Source organism: Panthera uncia, chromosome D1 (genome assembly GCF_023721935.1).
Source record: "Panthera uncia isolate 11264 chromosome D1, Puncia_PCG_1.0, whole genome shotgun sequence".
NCBI lineage: Eukaryota > Metazoa > Chordata > Mammalia > Carnivora > Felidae > Panthera > Panthera uncia.
Genome location: NC_064808.1, coordinates 89,496,521 through 89,520,085, shown reverse-complemented (window position 1 = coordinate 89,520,085; position 23,565 = coordinate 89,496,521). Strand labels below are relative to the sequence as shown.

Below are 23,565 nucleotides of genomic sequence, written 5' to 3'. Positions count from 1 at the left end.
GAGAGAAAGAAAGAAAGAAAGAAAGAAAGAAAGAAAGAAAGAAAGAAAGAAAAAGAGAGAGAGGGAGGAAGGAAGGAAGGAAGGAAGGAAGGAAGGAAGGAAGGAAGGAAAGGAAAGGAAAGGAAAGGAAAGGAAAAGGGGACAGGGTTAGAGACTCCTGGTGAACCTGTGTGCAGAGGTGTTGTGGCCAAGTCCGGGGGACTTTCTCTGGGACTGGCAATCATGCTGAGGTTCTTGCTGAACTACTTGATAGAGTCCTATTTCTCTCCACTCCAAGGCTACAGATACTAGAGTCCAAACAGACCACAGCATGCCTGGGAGAATGGAGGTGCCCCAACCCTCCTCACCTCCTTACATGCTAGAATAAAGGGAAGAATGGAAATGGGTTGATGGACTGGTAACGATCGCTACCGATTGTGTCTTATAGAATGGAAAGTTTCCATGGATGACATAGAGGCAACCTCAAATATCCTGACCTCCCCTCACTCTCCTTACACACACACACACACACACACACACACACACACACACACACACTGACCACCAAACTATCTTGCTGAATGTCAGACAAGTCTGTTCCAGGGGCTAAATACAGTTGACACTGTTGCTTGGATTGGTGCAGTCGGCAAGGACAATTTTTGCAGCTAATGCTGGCAGTGTGGCAATCAGAGGAGCCGCCAGCTGTCTCACTTAAATTCTTAGCTCTCTCGTTCTCTTTTTTTAAAATCGTTTTGCTTACATAATCCACCCCCTTTTTATTTTCTAATTCTCTCCTTGCAAAGCTGGCACCAGAGGGGAAGGGCTGGGGCGGAGGGGTAGCAATTACACATCAGTTTGGGGAGCATTTACATTTTGCAATTACAATTTAAAAATAAGCCTCGTTAATGATCTCCACGTGTCACCGACAAACCCTAACTGACATACTCTCCTGGGCTTGCCTGCCTCCCCCTGAAGGCAGAGGTACCCAGGGAGACACAGAGGGAGGCCGGGGGCAGCATGTGAGGGGCCACAAGAGCAGTTAGTGTGCCCTTGAGGTTGGTGGAGGACAGGTGTGGAGCTGAGCACCTAGAAACCAGGAATTCGGGGCTCCAGCCGCTCTCCTCTTCCCTGTACCCATGCTTCATCCTCAGCCCCTCTCCTTCCAGGCTCTGGAACAGCAGGACTCTGTGTCCTCAGGAGGCAATGTCAGTCCTCAGAGCTGTGGGAAAGGGAGCCTCCACTGCTGATACTCTCCCAGGTGGAATTTTCACTGTGCTGTCGGGCAAATGTAAATCCTGGTCCCCAGGAGCCAGCCAGTGTGCCTGGGTATTCGTGGACTGAGTAGAGGGACTGATCACACACGCGGGGCTCAGGAAGAGAACAGGATTAGTTGTTTCGTGGTTCAGGAAGGACATTTCTCCTCTTATAATTGGTTGACATATATTTAATGAAGCCCTCTGATCCCTTGGGCAGGGACTTTGGGACCAGACGCACCCAGACTCAAATTCTAGCTCTGCTGTTTGTCGGCTGTAAGATTTGGGGCAAGTGAACTGAACTTTTCTGACCATCATTGTTTTTATGCAATTGGGATAATCGTATTTACCTTAGAAGCCTTCTTCGAGGATTAAATGAGATAACGTACTAGAAAGCACCTCACACAGTAGCTGGCGCGTGATAAATACTCCGTAAATGTCAGCTCCTTGCCAAGCCCCTCCTTAGGAGCCCCAACACGCTTCCTCCTGCCTCCATTAATGTTTTGCCTTTCCGGCTACCGTGGACACTAAGGAAGGGTGATCTGGTCTAATTTTGCCAGGTCTCCACCTCCAGATCAAGCCATCTGAACGTTGAGCAGCCCCTGAAGGAGATCCCCCAGCCCCTCACACATCTCCCTGTAGGATTCTCTGCAGAGCCTTGGTCTCAGGCCTCCATTCCAGCCCTTCCACTTTTCATGGGCTGGCTCCCCAATCTGGCTTTCAACAGCCCAAGTTCTCTTTTCTGGACACTACTTCAATGGAGTGACCTTTTATCAGGCCCCACCTATGTCCTTCATCTGTGAAAGGAGGGAGGTGGGCCAGGAGCTGTCTGAGGTACCTTTCAGTCTTGATATCTGTAAGCCTCAGATCCTCCTTCCCCGGCGGCTTCTTCCAGGCCAGTCTTGGGACTGACCACTTACAATCAAAAACTTCCATCTGTTACTTGAAACATACATAAAATAGCTCTTCCCTGTGGCAAAACCAGATATGCATCTTACAAAAACCCGAGACAAGCAAGACTTCCAAAAGCAAGCCCCTTGGCATGGGGCAGAGAACACAGAAGGGGACTATAGCTTACTGGTTTGGGTGCTTAGGCAAACAGACTTAAATATCATATTTTAAATACTTTTTTTAAACATTTATTTATTTTTGAGAGACAGAGAAAGACAAAGCATGAGTGGGGAAGGGGCAGAGAGAGAGGGAAACAGACTCTGAAGCAGGCTCCAGGCTCTGAGCTGGCAGCACAGAGCCCGACACAGGGCTCCAACCCACAAACCGCGAGATCATGAACTGAACCGAAGTCAGCACTTAACTGAGCCACCCAGGCGCCCCTTAAATACTTTTTTTTAAAAAAACTTTCTTTTTTAACCTATGTTACATAATGAACAGCTTTTCAGGTGAAAATAAATAGATTGTCTCCTTATTTTCAACTGCTGAATATAGTATTCTCTTAGATGGATATTTCATTATTTAACTTTAGGTATTGTTAAATTGAAGTAAAGTATGTATGTGAGGAAAAGGCAGGGTAAAAGGCACAAAATAGAATAAAAAGTGACCCTTCTTTCCCCTACCTCTACCCACAAAGCCCGACAATCCAAAGTCAACCACAACGAACAGTCTCTGATTCTAGTTATTTGGTGGCCAATGTTTACTATGTTATATAATATACTTACGTCCCTCTTTCTTCATTTCTGTATTTATCTATTAACTCCCTGCTATGAAAGCCAGGGAAGTTAGCACACATTCTCCCCTTCCAATTTGAATTAGTTTGATAATTTTTATTAAACCATGTTTGACATTATCTATTTTTAATATATAGTATTATATAGAATATGGTGTTGGGGCGCCTGGGTGGCTCAGTCGGTTAGGTGTCCGACTTCAGCTCAGGTCATGATCTCATGGTCTGTGAGTTCGAGCCCCGCGTTGGGCTCTGTGCTGACAGTTCAGAGCCTGGAGCCTGCTTCCGATTCGGTGTCTCCCTCTCTTTCTGCCCCTCCCCCACTCACACTCTGTCTCTCTCTCAAAAAAAAATGAATAAACATTAAAAATAGATATTAAAAAAATAACAAAAAGAATATAGTGTGTATACATTACATGTTCTACACTATATAGCACATAGTACTACATATAATTAACTCTATGTTTTATTTATGTAGTGTAATAGCGGTTTTACAGATTTAGAAGATTTATAGTCTATCACTGTAGTTCCCTCTGCGTTTCAACTATAGGTTGATTGTAAGATGGAAATATTATCCAACCACAGAACTGAATAGTGTGATTTGACCAGGGAAAAGGAAATGGAACCCTCTACATTACAACTTGGCTGCTGCAGTAGAATCTTCCAAGCCCCCAGGGGTAACCGCCCACCCTTCATTCCCATCCAGCTCTCTTCCCTCCCACTGGGTCACATCAGGTTGCCACCATCTTATGTATACGCTGCCCTCTTCCTCTGATTCCTCTGTTTTACTGGAATACCCTGCTAATTATTTCTGATATTGATGGGTGGGAAATAAACTCTGAGTTCCTTCATGTCCAAAACAGGCTTTATGTTGTCTTCAAACTTGATGCATAATTCGATTGAGCTCAGAATCCCATATCAAAACCTTCTTCTTTTAGGTCTTGAAGACATTGTTCTACCGTCTTCCTATTTCCAATCTTGCAATGAGAACTTATGGAAACATTCAATTTTCTCTTCTTTTGCAAGTTTGAGAATGTCACCACTGTGTGTTTGATTTTGTTTGCACCTTTCTTTTTTTCATTACCCCTACTCAGGCCTTGGGACCACTTTCAACCCGAAATAGTCACCTGCCTTGCTTCAGCTCAGGGATATGTTCATTTCATTATTCCTTTGTTTGTCCTGCTCACTTGTCTGTTTCCTCCTGGAACTTCCACTGCCCAGCACAGAGCCTGGTGCATAGTAGGCGCTCAGTAAATGATTATCGAATTTGTTCCTTGGGACCTGGGTTCTAGTTAGGTCCCTATATTCAACTCACTGCATGGACTTGGACAAGTTTTCTCATTTGAGCAGAGAAGTCAGACCTCATGACTGCTCAGGATGCTTCCACTCTGCCAGTCCTCTGACAGTCCACCCTGGAGCCCGGAGTCCCTGCTGCTCCTGGGATTGGGGAAAAAACTGAGGAGTGAGAAGGGAGGGGAAGGCAGAGGTTGGGCAGGAGGGCAGCCACAGCGGCCAGCCTCCCACTACCGACGTTTCCCCGAGCCTTTCATCTGCTCAGCATCCCCTGCCTGTCCCCCTTGGGGACCTCTCTCCTTGACCTTCCTGATCATTCTCAAATGGGCCTCTTTTCCTCTTCATCTCCCTGCTCCCTACACCTTCTCAGCTCCCCTCCACACACAGGTCCCATTAGCAAAATAATCTCTGACCATGGCAAGTGTCTCATTAAGTGAGATCTTTTTTTTTTCACTTTTATGAATTCCCGCACAAAGAGACTTCCCTCTACAATGCTGCACAGCAGATGCTTTGACCTGAGACAGCCAGGCCCTAAAAAGAGAAGAAAGATTAGAGCGGCCTGCCGATAGCTCGGATATGCCCCAGACTTAGGCTACCTTGTACCCTGGGGGAGGCATCTTGGGTGAGAATTCTCACTTGCCCCTCTTCCCCACCCCAGATACTGCTCTGGGAGCAGACACCTCACACGCAGCTCCCCTGACTGCCTAGACCGACCTGTTCTGGACAGAACCTCTAGATCTGGGAGCCAAGATGCTTTGCTCCTTTTCCCTGAGAGGGCCAGAAAATGGAAGATCCAGATTAACAAGAGCTCAGATCCCAGAAGATCATCCTCTGTTCTAAGTCAGAGAATCCTAATTGGTCCCCAGGGGCCAGAGTCTACTGGGCAAAATTGTCTTCTCTTCTTCCATCCCCTGGTCCTTGCCCTGCTATGACGAGTGGGGTCCCCTCTTACTGGAGAGAGAAGAGGGGGAAAGTAGAGGCCCAAATTTGAACTTCAAGTCCACAAAGATTCTGTACTAAAGTCAGGACTCTTTCTTTCCACTGGGGGACCACCATGATAGAATGTGAGTTGGCATTGCAAAAGGCAGAATTAAGGTTGGAGGTGAGTTATACTTTTCAGACAAGTTAATATGAAACACTTCTTGGTGCCTGAGTGCAGTAGAAAGGGCCAGCATATGAGTAAAGGTTTCCCTATTAGAAGCCAGAGAACTACAGACCCCTTTCCAAGGCTGGAGTTTAAAGGGAATGGGGCTCGACAGGGGACAGGCAGGAGCCAGTGGGAAGTGGAACACAGCTCTGGTCCTCTGCACTTCTGTTTAGCTGCTGCCTGCTTGGGAGGCTGTGGGGAATAACCCTGCTGCTGGCCTGCAAAGATGTCCTCATTGGCCACCCATTTAGATGGCTGCCTGGAGTCCCTCTGGGCTGAGAGAGGAGGGTGGGCAGGAAGGAGCTTCTGCAGGGGGATAAAGCTAGAACTTGGGGAGACAGGACAAGAGATGGGATGCCCCCTAAGGATGAGCTGCCCCAACTTGCAAAAACCAATACTGCTCCACTGGGCAGGCTTTCCAAAGATACAGCCAGGTGCCTCTTCACCTGTGAGTCGTGGGTACACGTCCCCCCCTCCCCCAGAGCAGGGGCTTCTTTGCAGCTGTGGGTGGTCCCTGGAAAACCATGGGTGGGCTGGGGAAAGAACTGCAAGGGGAGACGTGGAGAGCAGGCGGACAGTCACCGGCGCCCTCCCTTCCAGCCCACCCGGCCCCACCTGGGCTGCCCCACCTGGGCCGAGCAGGGCCCAAGGGTCCGGCTGACAGGAAAGAGACGCTGACGGAATCACAGTCAATGTGAGTCAGAGCCCCGGCCCTGGTGCCACAGAGTGTGGGGTCAGCCTACAGGCAGGCCCTGCTTTCGCTCTGCACGAGTCCGGAGAGCCGTGCCCCCAGACAGCTAAAGCACATGACCCAATTACCACTTACGCATCACCTTTTGGATGCAGTCTTCAACCTTGTACTTCTGTCGTTTCCTATTCATTCTTTAATTTTGTTCTTTCCCTTCATAATTGAACCCACAGTCCAGTGAGTCTACGACGGAGACTCAAGATTTGCCTCTTTCAGCACGCTTAATGTTCTCCATGTTTGTCTCAGTGGTATTATGTTTACGAGACCCCTACTTCTTATAGCTGGTATCAGCACTTCCAGTTTTCCACCTTCCACTCGTTTTTATGAAATAATGAGAGCAAAATGCAATAAAATATTTAAATAGATGTGCGCACACGCTGCCGTCCAAAGATGACAGGGCTGGCAGAAGCGAACTGCTGTCTAAGTGGAAGCACCTTCCAAAGGCGTGAAGTGCGTGTGCATTAATGGAGGCACAGACGCCCAGATTTGGCATTCGGAGGACGTTTAGGGGGACTGCTAGAATATAATTCGTGGAAATGCAGGGCATGTGAAGGTGAAAGGGCAGCCTGTAGTGGATGGCCCAACTCAAAGTCAGTAGCTTGTTTCTACACTCATCCTTGCCTTTTCTGTACTTCCCCAATTCCCTGGGGGCCTCTCTCCTCCTCTGGGTTTCCCGCCTCCACCCTGGGACTTCTAGGTTAAATGTTCAGAATCTGAAAGCAGACCGGGCGTCACACTGGGAAACTTCCTCAGCCGCACTAAGCCTCAGTTTCCACGTCCATGAATGAGGACAGCCATCATGCCTATGCCATAAGGTGGCTGGGAAAAAATAAACAAGGTTATGTGCATCAGAAGCTTAGCATAATGCCTGGGGCGTGGGGAAAGCTCAATGAACAGCAGCTGTTATTAATTGCATTTACCATCTCACCCCTATCAAAATTTGCTCCAGGGAAACACACTCATTCTCACTGAGGTGTAAGTGACTGCTGGAACTTGAAGAGCTATCTTTTCCAGATTTGTTTGTTTGTTTTACATTTTAACAGGAAGCCAAAGAAATTAAATTGTAACTGTGTATATATTCAAGCTCCATGAAGAGATAGAGCTTGTGAAATCTCTATCTCATAAGATTTTTTCCCCCCTAGAGAGGAAAGGCAAGGAAGAGCCATGATCTGGTCCACCAGGGAGCACAGGGTTCAATGGGCAAGACAGGCCATGTGGATGGGAAGCAGATTTTCCATAATATAGAAACACATGTAGTGATCATCCATGCTCTACTTCTCCTTCATGGAAAAGTAGAGTTTTGAGCAAAATTTTGATGAAGGAAAGGACGTGAGAGTGTGATACAGAGACCTTGATGGCAGCTGAGAAGCACAGCAAAAAGCATGGAGGAAAACTCTCATTAGGTGATAGAGAGCATGTCTGTTCGCTGGGGCTTGAGTCCGGTTGGCAAAGCCCAGGAATGCGCTCTCTACCCAGCATCACTTTTTGCACATGGCAGCCACTATCCTCCCTTCCCTGGGGCTCCCTTTCCTGACAGATGAGGAACACAGAGCCAGTGGACCTGTCCTTGTTGCCAACAGCAGTGAGGCCAAGTTGAGGGAGGCCCCTGGGCATCCTTTCCCCCTTCCTTGAGTGGACCTCGTTGCTCTGGACTCTACCTGGTCTCCCTCCCTTCCATGAGCTGGGGAAGGAAGTATCAGGGATGAGTGGCTTTTCTATGATAAGCTGAGCCAGAGAGCCACTTGCTCCAACAACCCTGACTCTTCACCATTTCTTTCTGGAGGCCATTAAAAAAAAAAAAAAAAAATGGAACCAGGTATCATCCAGCCAGAGGACATGGTATGGTTCTGAGGACCAAAAGGAGCCTGGCTGACCCCCTTAGGATCCTCTGGTTCCAGGAGAATCTGAGAGCATCACAAGGGACAGATGGGATGGGAGTCAGGGTCCCTTATCTCTATGGATGCCACCCTCCTCACAGTCCTGTTGCCCCACCCCCCTCCCAGCCCACTCTTGCTTTCCTTCCTCTTTCCAGCTCCCCAGGAGTGCTATCCTCCCTGTGTGCCTGCCTCAGAGAAGAGAAAGATTTATGAGAGGGAGGTAACTGCCTCGCTCCTCCAAGAATCAGAAGCTCTCCTCCCATCTGGGATCCCCAGCATCTGAGCTGCTCCTCTGTCTCTGTTGAGTTGTGAGCCTCAGGGGCCCAGCCTGTGTTGTTTTCTCAGCTCTGTTCCCGAGCAGCGGCTGCCGTCAGCTCTTGACAAATAATAATAAACCTGGGGATCAGGTTTGTCGAGGGGGATTTCGGTCCCTGGGTTCATTTTTAGATTTGTGTGTGTGTGTGTGTGTGTGTGTGTGTGTGTGTGCGCGCGCGCACGTGCAGACAAGAGAGCATGTGATGGTGTCTTGGGGGAGCAGCCCAGGGCTCCCAGGTGCCCTGGCAATCCACCCTCACTATACCTGTGGAAGAGCTGGAGGGCTCTCCTCTGCCCCTGACCATCAGGGCTGCCTGCCTGTGTAAAAGAAAAGAGAAATAATTGAATGAAAGGCCTGTGACTCTCTCCTTTCCCTGTCCCTCCCCACCTCACCCACTCAGGCTATTTGGATGGAGTGGCTGGAAATGTAAAACAGAGGGCAGAATCCCAGCTCTAGGTTTGAGAGTTGCCTGAGTGATGGGTGGGAACTTGGCCACAGGCCCAGGGAGAGAAGCTCATTGACAGAACCTTCACATGGACTCCACCCCATGTGGCAACAGCATGACCCCCCCCCCCCCCCCCCCCCCCCCCCCCGCCTCCATTCTTGAGGTGTAGCACCAAGGGAGATGTTTCCTGGAAGGGGAAAAATGTTCCAAGTCAGGCATCGCTGCTGGCAAAAGCTGGCCCCAGCCGTAGGTGAGTGTGAAATTTAGGACCCCAACATGGTGCCCCTGTGGGTTAGAACAGCACCCACTTTCAGCAGTTTGGAGGTGGCCATTGGAGGTCATTGCTGCCATCCCTGCCTCCAGGCAGGTGAAAGCGCAAACCACTTACCTGTGAGGCACATGCAAGGGCAGCGCTTACCCTTATAACCAGCATGCTTCTCCCCACCCCCCAACCTTTCTGTTTTTTTGTTTTATTTTGTTTAAAGGAACCAAAGGGGGAAAAATTGCCAAGTTGTGAAGTGCTTTAAGAGGAGATGAGAATCTTCATCAAAATGCTAAAAGCTGGAGGGGGAGAGTAATGTGAAAACTCTTGCCTGCTATTTATGGGATTGATTCTCAGATCAAGAAGAAGCAAGCAGTCGGATGAAAGGAATTATTGTTAAAGCTCCTCGGTAGGAAGATCTAATGGACAATTGCTGCTATCAGGGGGAATTAAATTGCTGTTTCAGTTTGTAAAATATATCAGCAGCTTTTTGAAGCCGGGAAAGGTGTGACAGCCCAGGCAGGGAGGAGAGGGGGTTCTGTCACTTTCTGGCCCTGGCGTGGGGAAGCAGGAGGCAGGCAGGAAAGAGGGCTGGAGCAGAGCATGAGCATGAGCTGCTATCCTAACTCTGACCCTGGTCCATGTGTTTGAAGACAAATTGAAAAACAGCTAAACTGGGGGAGTCGAGGGACAAAGCAGCAGCCCTGATGTGCCCAGAGTCTGGGCCCTGATGTGCTCAGAACCTCATGTGTCAGAGAGGCATGGCAGGAAGCAATAGGTCCAGATGGGGGCTCGTGTCTGGGAAAGCTGGTCAGGGGGTGATGTGGGTCTTTGATTGCCAGCAGCCCCACTCACACCCAGGGCGGAGTCGAATCCTCTGCCTTCCATGACCACTGAGCGTCCCATCACTAAACTGAGTGCACAGAGGGATCCAGTGTGGATTAAAAACAAAAACAAAACAAAACCTCTCCTCCTAGAATGGGGTCTCTAGGCTTGGGTCAGTGAGCGCACAAATGACCTGCTGACCCAGCCACACACACGGAAGACATACTGCTATTCAGGATAAAGACCAAACCACAAAATGGCTTCAGGAGCGGGGAGTGGAGAGGAGTGGAGGCCCTTGGAAGGAGGACCACAGCCGTCTGGAAGAGACTATACTCCTGGTATAGGGGAGCGGAAGGGTCCCTGCCTTCTCTGATTTCTCAGAAGGCTCTTACCCCTTCCAAAGACCATTTGCCCCCTGTGGCAGTTAAGGGCTGAAGGAGGAGAGAAAAGTGGGGAGAGAGAGACATTTTCACATCTCCCAGGGAGTCAGAAGCCAGCAGTCCTAGTTAAAGCTCACGCTGGCTTCCGCTCTGTCTCCACTCTGTTCCCTGGAGACCAGCATCATAATAATAGGGCATGACCTGGTACCACCACCCAAGTAGGCTTCCCAGAAAGGTAGCAAATGATAATTAGTTCAAAGAGCTCTGGTGGCTGAGGAGTCTGAGTTGCCTGCTGTCTTGCTGAAGTCACTAGAGAATTCTTTCCTATCGAGGGTCCCAGGAACCAAGCAGGAACCAGAGGGGCACCAGGGAAGTGGCCTTCCTGGCTAGGGCATTCTGCAATGACTTGGGCTCCATGCCAGGTGCAGTATCCTTGGGGACCTGGGTCATGGTGGAGCGGTGGCTCATTTTGGAGCTTCAGCCAGCCAACCTTCAGGACAGTAGTGAGCAGGGGTCTGATCCCGAGTGCAAAGCCTGCTTGGTTCCCCTCCTGCCTGTCTGGCCTTCAGTAACAGAGACACAACTACTTTCCAGTCTCCCACACCCCACTCTGGACCTGCTCTGCTCTTAGCACACTGGAGGACTTCCATTTTCCCCCAGCACCCACGGTCAGAAAGACGGGGGCAAAACAACGTCCACCAGGCCACGGCATTCCTGTCGCCTGAATCCTCCGGCCCCTGTGCTACCACCCAGTTCCTACAGCACCTGGTCCAGCATTTGGTGGGCTCCTGGGGGGCTGGCCCCTTCCCCTTCATTCCTCAAAGGCCCTTCACTTCTCCCTCGCTTGCAAACAGTGACCTTCTCAACCAGACCTTCTCAGATTTTACAGCTTCACAGCCCACAGGTACATCCTCCCTCCCACCTCTGTCTTCTCCACCATTCCTGCACTGGTCCCGCCCTGTCACTGCCCACCGCTGACTCCATAAACCGGGCACAGTGACCATCGTGCTTCAGATTTCCAGCCCTTCCAGGGTTTCGCAAAGAAATCTGGGGTGTGTGTGTGTGTGTGTGTGTGTGTGCGCGCGCGCCCCTGCATTTCTTTAGATAAATCCACAGAGTCACATGAAATCAGTGACAGGTTGACACCGTTATTTCAAGATTCATCGCTCTGAGTTGCCAGCACAGGAGACCTAGCCAACTCCTTCCCACCAACAACACTTTTTTTCCAAGCATAATTTATAGCAGTGGGGTGAATTTGTTTCCAAAAGATGAATATCACACTATCAGCAACAGCTGCCTCTCATTTTTATTTGTTTTTAAATTTGACTCAAAGTCCAATTCTCTATACACATCCGAAGCTGTAAATCCTAAGGCGACTGATTACATGATTTAGTAAACAGGTTATATTATATAATGCAATTAAAGTGGGGCTCCGAGGTGCCACCTACAGGCGGCTCCTGGGAAGGGAGCTGGGCCAGAGACCATCATTTTGGAGGCGGCTCTAGGCTGAAGGAAAATAAACGGGATTGCGCCAGGGTTGAGGCGGCTGCTCCTGAGGGAGAAGTTGCAGCCAGCCAGGTTACTAATGCAGCCTTTTGGTCCCTCCTGCTGAGTTCACTCTGTTATTTCAGCCTCCTGCAAATCTGTCTAGACGTCAGAACCCAGGCCTAGGCAGCCGCTCAGAGGGGCCGGCTTGGGGTGGTGGAGGAGAAGGGGGGGATTGGGAACCACCTGGGGGCTTCTGGGCAGGGGGTGTTGAGGAGAGCTCCTGGCTCTCTGGCCTCAGGGTTCTCCTCCCTCCCTCTCAAATGGGAAGTGAGGTAGAGAAGGCTCCAGCTTGGCTAGCCTTTGGAATGAAACTACAACCCAACTATTTCCATCCCCTCAACAAAGCTTGTGTTGAGGGCTAATGATGGGCAGAGATTTTCAGACTATTCTGGTGAAACCCCCCAGTTTGCAGTCCGAGAGGGGAAAGAGGCTTGTACTAGCCACAGATAAGTGGCAGAGCTAGATAAGGAATCCAGACCTGTTGACCCTAAGCACAGGCAGGGTCATGGGCAAATTGATGGGAATTTGCAAAAGAAGAAATTGAGGCCCAGGCAGGGGGCAGGACTTCCACCTTCCAGCCTCTATGTGTAGCAAGGCAAGGAAAATAATGAAAATACTGCTGGTGTGTGTCAGAGGACAGAGGAGAAGAGCTTCCAGGGGCCCCTCAGCACTGTGTCTTAGAAAGGAAGGGAGGGAAGAAGGGAAGGAAGGGAGGGAGGGTGGGGGAGGGAGGGAGGGAAAACCCAGGGTCCATGCTCCCTCCCATCACCCCTCTGCCCTAAACTACAACACTCTTCAGATGAATCAGATTCTGGGGCCTCAAGGATTCTAGCTTCTCCAAAGAACTTTTGTAAGACTGGGCCGCGAATAACTGGGGAGAGGAGCGGGGACTTTCTTCCCTGGACACTAAGAGAGAAACTGGACCAGAAGGGGGTGGGAGCAGAGATGGATGATATAAACAGGACTATCAGAGTCCAGAGGGTAGAAATACATCCACACCTTGTCCTGTGCCAAGCATCCACCCAGTCTCCCGTCTGGGGCAATGAGGTGCGACAGTGAGGAGCCGGAGGGAAGCTGGTCCTGTCCCCCCTCCTACCGGATACACTGTAGTCTCAGCTAGGGTCAGAGGGCAAGCACAAATGCTGTTGGGCCAGCTGGCCAGAGAGTTCCCAATTAGACTTTGTTTCTCATCCTTGAGGCCCTGAGCCCCCAACCCCGGCACCCTAGCCCAATTACTGCTGGGCAGCATTAACCCCTTGGTGCCCCAGGCCGTTAATGGAATGTTAATTGGTCTAATGGGTTTCATGTCAACAAGTCCTAATGAGCTCCTTCCTAACGAGCTTGCTATTTTTTTTCTAAGCCTGTTTGTCAACACACTGGAGTTTGGACTACAGACCCAGGGCCTCACCTTGCAGGGCAGGGGGGAAGCAAGAGTTGAGGAGACAGAGGGAGTGGATGCTCTAGGGCTGCCCATTCCTACTTCCTAAAGGAGTATCTTTTTGTGCCCCCTCAGCCACCCACAACCCATGCAACATGGCCTTCCTCAGCTCCTGAGCTCTGTAAAATGGCAGTGTTAGCTCCTTTTGATAATATCAGTGACACAAACTATTGCTTCTTGGATATCATTGTGGGGTTGGATGTTGCATCAGGGTTCTCCCCCCCCCCCCCATTGGCTGTCATATAATAAAGGTTTTCAGCACTAAGAACAATCTTTTGACACAAGCCTCTCTTCGATGGCATATTTCTCTGTGGTAAATCAGTGCTCGGTGTCCTCCATTTTGCAATCTTGGCTGTGCTCCCTCGAGTGCCCTGGTGTCTGGTAACAGAGTGCTGAGGCCTCTGGACAGGGTGGAGCAGCCTCTACGGCCCACTGACAAATGCTAGAACCCTTTCCAAATCCCCAAAGAAAGTTCAAAAAGGGCCGGGCACCCAGCTATTGCTTAAGGAGCAGCCCGCACCCAGCTGTGGAGTCTCACTGGGTCCAGTTTCAGAACAAGAGAAGTCGGATTCCCATGTTCCTTTCCAGGGTGGTTCCAAATGGCCCCTCAGCCCCCCAAACCAGCGGGGTTTCCCAAGGACCAATGCGGGGAGGGGGGGGGGGGGGAGTGCATATGCGTGTGGAGTGGTGAGAAGAAAAGAGCAAGCTTCCCGAGATGGGCGTGGGGTCTCCCCCAGTGTCTTGTTACCAGAGGCTTCTGTGCCTGAGTGAGCACAGAACCAACGAAACTTAAGCCCCTGATGAAAAGGCCTCCTGTTCTCTGGCAGGAGAAGCCCCCAGAGGGCAATGCGTTAGTGGCCTAGTGGCCTGTGGTGACCCCAGAGAGGGGGAGGGGAGGGGCAAAGGCCATCTGGGTCCTCAGAAAATTGTTCTTGTGTCCTCTGGTGAGGCAGGTCTGGCCCCTGCTCACAGCCTGACAGACTCCAGACTGAAAAATCTCCCCTCAACCTTGGCAGCCGTGGTTGTTTCTGGGTGCAGACCGCTTTTCACCATCTCTCCTTGCAAATATTTCTAGGGACAGCAACTCTAAAGTGCCCCCACCTCCCATTCATTGGACAGTGAACAAAAGAATGCAGATTAAAGACTCTATTTAGCCCCAATCCTCCTCATGGAGCGTCCTCTGCTTTGCCTTTAACTGACTTTCTCATCCGTGGAATTAGGTTACCCCAAGACCCAAACCTGAGGTTAAAGGGAACTAGTTGCCCCTAAGAGGGGAGAAAACCGCCTAGAGGGAGCTCCCACCCCAGACTCTGCCCCCAGGCTCCCTCTTCTGGGGGCTGCTGGCACTACAGCCCCACAGTGGTTCGCTTTTCCGGGGGCCAAGGATTGGCACTCTTTGGAAGAGGTCCTCGAGGCAGGTCCTGAGGCCCCAACCAAAGTTTCCTCATCTGCCAGAGTTCCAGGAAAGGCTGAGCCTAACACACCCCTGAAATATCCCTATTTCCTTTTGTCCCTCTACGTCCAAAAGAGAGATTCCACACCCATTTCAATATCTCAAAAGTCTTAATTCTGGACGTTTCTTCTGACATCACAAGGAGTCTCTATCCTCTTTTTTCCTCGGGAACCCTTTTCACTCTGCTCTTGCCTTCCTTGGATGTTTATTGCCACCCAAAGACCCAGCCATGAAAACAGGCATCGGTTCTCCCAGTCCTGAAGTGATGGGCTCCTGAGGGCTCATTTCTGAGACTCTGTGAAAATAAAGAATGATCTGGGTGCCGTGTGTGTGTGTGTGTGTGTGTGTGTGTGTGTGTGTGCGTGAGAGAGAGAGAGAGAGAGAGAGAGAGAGAGAGAGAGAGAGAGAGATGGGGAGACCCTGAGTGTTTTTATTGCACAGATATCCCAGTGGCCCGTCATCTGAAGTAAGGCCAGGGTAGGTGAGGTGTGGGTAGCAGTGAGGCCACATGGAATCCCCTGCAGTCACAGAAAAAGTCCTCTCTTCCTACACTGTCTCCTCTGGAACCTCCATTTCATTTTCCTCTTGCCCGCTGGACCATCACCTCCCCGACTGATAACACTCCTCGGAGAGATCTTGCCTCCTGTCATTTATTCAACCACACCTCCTGGCTCAGTCCTTTGCATGTAGTTGACACTTGATAAATAGTCCTTGAATGAGCACCTAAATTTCCAGTGCATTGCGCACTTAAGGTCAAAGCATGCCTGGTGCTTCAGAGACTCAGTTCAGGCCAGGCTTTCTATTTTCTCCTCTTCCTGAAAAATAACCAAAACAATACCCACACATTTTCTCTCTCTCTCTCTCTCTCCCTCTCTCTCTCTCTTTCTCTCTCTCTCTCTCACACACACACACACACACCCCACAGGGTCCTGGAGACCAGCCCCCTTCCCTTAGGCAACTCCAAAACACCCTCAAGTTCCCACAGAATTCAGGTATGTGAAGATTTCAGAAGACCTCTAGGACAGGTGTGGGAGGGCATCCGTGGGAAGAGGGTGGGGCCCCTGAGGGCCCTCAAGGAGAGGGGAGGAAGGGTCTGAGTCTGTGTCACAAATGTTTCTAGCTCATTATCACCCTCCAGCCCGGGAGAAAGACAGGTCCCTTGCCCCACAGAGGTTCTTAGGAGTTTCCAGGCCCCACGGTGGACAGGCCTGCATCAGGCAAGTAGCCGCTGCTTTCCAGCGCTAAATATTTCAGGGCATCTGCTGGAGCTAAACAGCTTTCCGGGCATTCTGTTTCCTTGGGTGGTATTTCCAGGCTGTCTCCACTTACAGCACTACATTCTAGTTCAAGAAGTAACCTTGAGGTCCAGCAGGGGCAGCTCACTTACTGGTGATGGGAAGGGGGTAGTACAGTGGAGGACACAGGGAACAGGAAACCTGGAGATTTTGGTCCAATCCCTGCTTCACTGCACACACACACACACACACACACACACCCACCCATTATTCCTCTTGGCCTCTGTCTCCTCCTCTATAAGGAGGGCGTGGACTTGGCTCTGACTGCTCTTCTGGCCCCCGATGCCTGGGACGCTATACTGAACCAAGGCTAAGGAGTCTTACTTAATAGAATGTTGCAGAGACACCCATATGTCCATAGTCACAAGCACACACCTAGAAAATTTCGGCAAGTGACGGGGCGCTCACCCGGGATCTCAGATGTTCCCCTGCCTCTTTCCCTTCCCCGCAGAGCTCCAACGGGTTACCCCCTGCTGCTGGCTCCACCCTCCAGTCAGAGGAGCCGACCTGCGCCCCACCTCTCTCTTCGGCCGCTAGGGGGCGTGGCGAGCACACCTGGGAGGGGTTAGTCCGTGCTCGCAGACCCTGGGGCGGGGAGGTGGGGTGGAAGTGGAAGGGCGTGAGGCCTCCTGCCCCTTAGAGCGCAGGTGGCTGCTCCAGAAGCCTGGGGAAGGCCGTGCCCTGTGGGATACCCGAATGGCCGCCAGTGCCCTGTGCTGCCACCGGCCAAGCCCAACCCCTTCCCCCACCTCCGCCAGGACCCAGCTGATGCTGAACAAAGCATGGTTGCTGTTGCACAGGTTGTTTCACGTGCGATTTGAATATCGTTTCTTTCAAGTCAAAATAGCACAGCAAGCCCCTCCCCACCCAGGCCTCTCCCCCTAGTTCTCATTTGTTCCCCTAAAGGGCCTCCAGCCTTTGCTGTATATCCCGTCAGTCCAGGTGGCCCAGCCTGAGGAAATGTCGAGCTGGCCGGTCCCCAGGGCTCCCTGCGCTCAGCGTATTAACGGTGCGGCCCCCTTTCTCCTGCCACAGATCCTCGATGTGAATCAATCCCATGATGCAACATGCCTCCCCAGCCCCCGCTCTGACGATGATGGCCACGCAGAATGTCCCTCCCCCACCCTACCAGGACAGCCCGCAGGTGAGTGTCGACTGACCAGATGACGGGGAAGGGGGTGCGGTGGCCTTCCCCCCGGGCGGGAAAGAGCTAGGCTTCCCTCAGCTGTATCCTGGCCACTCTGGGTTCTTTCCCCCGCCCCACTCTGGAGAGCCGGCAAACACACACCCCTGGAGGTCATGTCATTGCATCTGACAAAACCAGGTTCAGATCCGACTTGAGTAGCTCTGTCACCAGCATCTGGGACCCTTGCCTGGGGCACCCAGTCATGGTCTTGCCCCCACCCCCCACCCTGCTCCCCACTCAGAGCAGATATCAGACAAATGCACGGAACCCCTCCCTCAGATCCAGATGTCGGTGAATCGCCTCTGCGTTTGAGTATCTGGGGAAACTTCTTAGAGGTTCCTTTGCACCAGATCCCCCCTTAACTGGTCACTGGAGCCCTTATCACTGGAGCCCTTCTCTGCCTGCCCATTCCAGGAATCGCCCTTCTGTTCAAGATTCTGTCTGCTTCTTTCTAGAAAAAGGCCAGGACTGTATCTCTACACTCTCCAGCCATTTCCTCCTGGTTCCCAGTTTCCATCCCCCAGCTCAGACACAGCAGCCCCCAAGTTCTTCTGAGACTCCATCCTGGTTGCACCTCTTGAGAAGGCGGCGTCTTTGTGCTGTCTTCCTGTTGTCTCCTCTCCTCCTTCTAGAGGACTGGCCCAGCTTTTGTGACTTGGGCTCCCCCAGTCCTTTAGACTGACACTTCAGATCCGTGCTTCCCCTGTGCGCACCTTTCTCCACACATGGTTTTCTGGAGACTCTGAGTTAGTTACGTGCTGGGCTGTCACAGACGCCTCCACTCTCTGACCCTTACCTTCACTTTCTCCTATTTTCTCTACCTTGGTCCCTCAAGTCAGTATTAGTTCATTTGGTGTTTATTGAGTATCTGTAATATGAAATGTGGCCAGCTAGAACATTCATTCATTCATTCATTCATTCAACAAACAGGCAGTGAGAGCCTACTGTGTGCCAGGCAGTCCTTCTCATGCTTGACCCAGCAGCTGGTCTTTGCTCTGTCTGATGTCCCTTGCTCCTTAGCATTTCACACATGGCCGTTTTGAGGGGCCACGTGGAAGATCTGTGCAGTGTGAAAAGGATATTAAGGTGCAGATGCAGGGGGGCAGGCTTTTGCTCACATTAGGTCCTATGACCCTGACACCCCCCAGCCTAGCGTGAGCATATAATGGCTGCTCAATCCATCCCTGTCGCCCCCTCTTGCCCCAGGAAATCACCACATTACAGAATATCCAGCGTGTGGACCACCACCGACTCCTCTCCCCCTTGAAAATCCAAAAGCACTCGTCGTTCCCAGACCTTTGAGCACACGTCCTTTTGTCCCCATCCCTGTTCTAACATGTCAACGCCATGCTCCTTCCTGGGCTCTCCCCAACCTAGCCTCATATGCAGCAAACCCTCTGCCCATGTCATTAGCTTTCCACGAATGACCGTAGGCTCAGACTTGGCATTTACATGGTCCTCTATTTGAAAACTTCCAGGTGTGTGACACTATGTCCAGCCTTCCCCTCCATAGTCAGAATGAAGTACAGGAGGCCTGGGCTGTAGGGACCCAGGCACCTAGGGGTCATAATGGGGGACGGGCCTCATTCTCCCTCAGTGGACACAGACCGCATCCTCTCGTCTGCTCAGGCAGTGTTGGGGATCCCTGGGGCACTGATAAAGGGGCAGGAACTTTGGCTCTGTTTCTTTTGTCGTTGGATACTGCTCTCCTAGCTCCACAGTAGAAATGGGGAGTGGACACGGGGTCACTTCCTGTATTTAGCCAGCGGTGGGTGCAGAGGACTGCGTACACAAGGCTCAGGGACAGACGACGCAGGGCCAAGAGCTCAGGGAGCATTGAACTAGCATAGCTTGTGGCTGCTGCCTCCCTCCCGCCCACCCCACGCCTGCAGGGGCAGCTGGGAGAAGTTTGGGTTTGGTGCGGATTAGCCAGAGAGCAGCAGCAGGACCCATGTTGTCTAAGCATGCTGATCCAGGTGTAGTTAAGAACAGGAGCCTGATTTAACTCTCAGCGCACAGTCGAGAACTAATACATCCCAGCTGCTGGGGGAGGTGATAGATGTGGGGCTGCAGCTCCTAGGCACTCGGCCCCCCAGAAGCCACCATTGAGCAGCCTTTTGAGGGAGGAACAGAGGCTCCAGCTCCCCATCTAGAGCCTCAGAGTAGAAGCCCTGTGTGCGGACTGTCCCAAGGCTCTCCTCTCTGAGGAGCCACCAGAACTTCGCCATTGAATATATAGTTATAGCAAAGGAATGCGTTGCCCTGAGGAAGCCACACATCTATTTGTAATCCCAAGCAAGGTCCAGGAAAGAAGTGTCTGACAGGAAGTGTCAGTGTCCATGGTAAAGTGACCAAGCCGAAGTCTGGGGTCCTTATGGCCTTAGCTACTCCACTGGGGAGTGGGAGTAGTCAGGGCAGAGATGGAATGGATGGGATGGAGGAGGTGAATGAGACCCCCAGGACAAAGACCTCTGACTCACGGGGAAAGGCACTTCTCTCCAGAGAGAGCTAGACTTTCATGTCAGTTGGCTTTGGGAGGCGGGGGGGGGGGGGGTCCGTTCTCCACACTTTCTGGGGGCTTCTGGAAGTGACTCCCACATAGGAGTGTCTTCAGTGTGAGTCTTCTGCTGGGGAACTTGCTCTGATCCTCCTACTGTCTTCCCTTTGTGCTGTCAAGAGGCTGAGCCCAGCTCCTCAGGGGACGCCCCGCTCCACTGCCATCCTAAAGCTCATTATCCTAGAGAACCAACTGTTCTTTGACACTCAATGTCCTCAGGAAAGACAGGCCTAATAGGAACATGGGTCAGGCACACAGGGGAGTCACTTCCAAAATTGGGCTCTCTGGAAAGGGACTCCCTACTTCCTCCTATTCCTTTAGGTCTCATCCCATTACTTCTGGACCTGGTATGACTTGTTTCCTCAAGGCCTGGACAGATGAGCACATCTCTCTATCACCTCCTTGGAAACCCAGTTTCTTCTACAGGCAAAAATGGACAGTCTCTGATACGAAGTCCCCAAAATGAAAAAGGAAGCGAGAAGCAGAGCCCTTCCTCTGAGACCCACGCAATCGTTTTAATAATGTTCCCGTTGTGCTAAGGGCTAGCAATACTGAGCATAATCTATTCAAATGCACAGGAGAATCTCACTTTGGAAAATTAGGAATCTGCATTAAAAAATTCCCAAGCCCCGGACCTTCTTTATAATAAATTAGAATTTTTTTTTTCAAGGCAAGTTCTTAACTTGGCAATTTCATTTTTGAAGTTTGGGGAATAAAGTTATTAAAAATGAGGGAGGTTTTTTTTTTCTTCCCATTTCAGGAGAGAATCGTTAATGGTTATGGCCCCATGCTATCTGGGCACAAGCCAAGTGGTATGATGGCCAAGCAGCTTCTGGCCCCATAGTTCCGTCTCAGTCCATCCTGGGGAAACTGTGATTACTTGTAAGGATGTCACTCTGTGTTTATTGTGCACTAAATGCAGACCATAAGTTAGAAAGATGCAAAACCAACAACCCACTGAAACCCTTCCTGTGGCCTGCTTCCTCCTTCTGGTGGCTTCTGCTTAACTTCTGTTAGAGCCGCAGCGCCCTCTATTGTCTAGCTACAGTACTTCGATTCCAGCATCAAGTCACTGAGTCCTTGATCCTCACTTTATGCCCTGAGAGGTAGGGGCAAGTCACTGGGGACTGTGGATTTCTACAATGATTGTTTAATGAAAACATTGTCTCCAGGGAGACGTGGCTATGAGCTAGGTGTGTGGTCCCCCTGTTCGGTACATGCTGTTAATTCCTACATCACTCTTTTTCCCTCTTCTGCATCTCTGCAACAGCCAGCCTGGCCATCTGTCACCTGGACTTTCCCAACCCCCTCCTCCCGCTGCCCCAACCCACTGCCACCCCACACCCCAATCTCAATGGAACTCTAAAAGTTGTGTTCTCTACTTTTCTCCCCTCCCAGCAAGTCTCCCCCACCCCCTCCCAACCCCCGAATCTTCAAGGTAACACAGTCACCTTCTCATTCCTTCTGGGCATATACCCTTCATTCACGTATTCTGTCTTCACCTCTGAACATCATTCAAGTTCTTCTACTTCCTGTAACACTCCACACGCAATGTCCACGCCAAGTAAAATTCTCCCTTCTGCAGTTCCATCGGCAAATTCAGGAAACCATTCGGATTTAACCGTGAAAGGAGTAGCTTCCCCTCCCTCACCTTACCCACACACACCAACCCCTGCTATCAGCAACCTCTCCCCACTCTTCCTCAAACACAGACACATACCTACCGTTCCACAAATATCTTTGCCCTTGGCTTATAGGCAAGACAAATATTTTATCTGGTCTATTTGTGTATGTATTCAATGTTTAGTATTCCTCTGTCTGCATGTCCCCGGCGTGTCGGGCTACATGAGCATTTGACCAGAAAGCAGACATCCCGGCAGGTCCCGGTCTGTCCCACTAGGTGCAGCCCCCTGTGGATGTGGGCACTCAGTTACCACTTTAGGAACAAACTGGTACGTAGGTAGCATGACTTGATGATGGGTGATATTAAAAATGTTTTGGCCATTCACCCAGGATTAGTGACCAGAGGGAGGCAAGGCAGGCCAAGTCAGAACTCTTCGATCAGGACCAGTATGGGAAGCTCATTTCAGAAGGAAGTCAAGCATGTGCTTGGGACCCTTTGGCATAAGCTGCGTTCCTCCATCCCCTTCCATCCTCCTGCCGTCCCCGGAGTGAGGAGACTGGTGCTCAGGCCCCAGAAGACTGTGCATGGAGATCTGGGGTCAGAAAGATGCTGTCTCACCTTTCCTTCAAGAGGAAGGCTAAGGCCAGGCCAGGCAAGACCCACCTCTCTTCTCCCCCGCCCCCCCCCTCCACCAGGTACCTTCTTTCCCTCCCTCTCAGAGCACCGTTCCTACTGTTCCTACTCTGGGCAGAGCTAGGGGAGCTGACATCCTGGGGAAGCTGGATGGGCTTTGATCAGTCATTAGGATCCCCATGCTGGTTTCATTAGCTGGAGGCAGAGGGGGTGGCTGGGGCCCCTTGCTGTGAATGGCCCCCATCCAGGCCATGCAGCTGTGACGGGCAGCGCGAGTTTAGATGTTTTCACACTTTCCATTCCTCTCATCTCTTTAAGGGCTGGAGCCCCCTGCCTTGCAGGGCCCTCTGCTCAGCTGCCTGTGAAACACATTCACTTTGCAGCAATAGAGTTAATTCAGCAGCTTTGAAAGTCCCCCTAAGCCTTTTCTGTGGTTGTGATTGACGGCTCCCTCTGCCCCTGGGGGCAACACCCCAGGGACCATATGGGTGACCTGCCTTCCCTTGCTTTGACTCATCAAAATGGACTCTTCTCTTTCTTTTTTATTTTTTACTGGGTCTTTCTTCTCTTTGTGCACAGTGACCTCTCTCCCTGGCCTGCTTGGGCCACCCATGTTTTTAAACCGGACATGTCCCCAAACTCCAACTCACTCAAGACCTTCATTCCTCATTGTGGAAAAGGCAAAGCAGCCTACAGGTCTGACCAGGCGGGCCTTTGTGTCCCCGACTTAGGAGATGGTAAGCTTGCAATAGGACTTCTAAGCTCGTGAAGAAATGCTCCACTGGTCTTGTATAGGTTTTTTATTTGATGAACTTATACCTCAATTCTGACATTTACCAAAAGCACAGAGATTTGATTGTCTATCCTCTCACCTCCAAGCAGTAGATGTGTGCCCCAGACAGCTACAAAAATAGTTAATGGCCCAAGTACACAAAGCTTAAAATAAATCAGGGAACAGGTGATCAAAGTCCGCAGCGGACCTGAGGAGCACTTGAACTTACTTTGCCTCCCTTTCCTGTGTGATTTTCTAGGAGCTGGGGTGTCTACATTGCCTAGAGAGAGGGGGATAGGTGAGCAAGGCCCCAGGGGTGCTTACTGTCCCTGGAGTTTGTGGTCTGGAGAAGTGGGATGACTCCACATGGCAGAAATTCAGGAATCCTAGGCCTTGGCCCAGCTGCACTGCTGGTGAATTACACACATTTAGGCCAGTCATTTCAGTAAGATTTATTTCATCCACACATCCATTCAATAAATACTGAGAGCTTCCTGTGATCTTGCAGAACTTGTGCTAAATACTGGAGATACGAAATGAATAGTTCCTGCCCTAATGGAGCTTATAGTCCATTTCGGCCCTTGGTTTCGGCATCGGTAAAATGGGAATAACTGTGTCCTCCCTGCCTCACAGGATTGTTGAAAGTGTGGGCATGAAAAGCAGAGTACTCTTTCCCAGCCTCTTTTCCTCCATGACCCTGACATTGATTTTTCACTCATTCTCTTCTGTACATCTTCAGTAGCCAAGATTGCATTGAACTTTAATTCCTTTTTATTAGGAATATGATAGCAATATCAAATATTTGTTTCTAGCTGTAAACACACCCCCTTGCACACAAATGCACACACACACACAC

General features: G+C 50.8%; 1 protein-coding gene across 2 annotated transcripts in view; it reads left to right on the top strand.

Moving 5' to 3' along the window:
• The window catches only part of PKNOX2 (PBX/knotted 1 homeobox 2), a 282,247-nt gene that overhangs the window by 185,868 nt on the left and 72,814 nt on the right, over positions 1-23,565 (top strand). For both annotated transcript variants that reach the window (XM_049654902.1, XM_049654896.1), the window contains exon 4: positions 16,973-17,081. In XM_049654902.1, coding sequence (XP_049510859.1) covers positions 16,995-17,081 — 87 coding nt within the window. In that variant the 5' untranslated portion in view covers positions 16,973-16,994. The remainder of the gene's footprint in view (positions 1-16,972; positions 17,082-23,565) is intronic.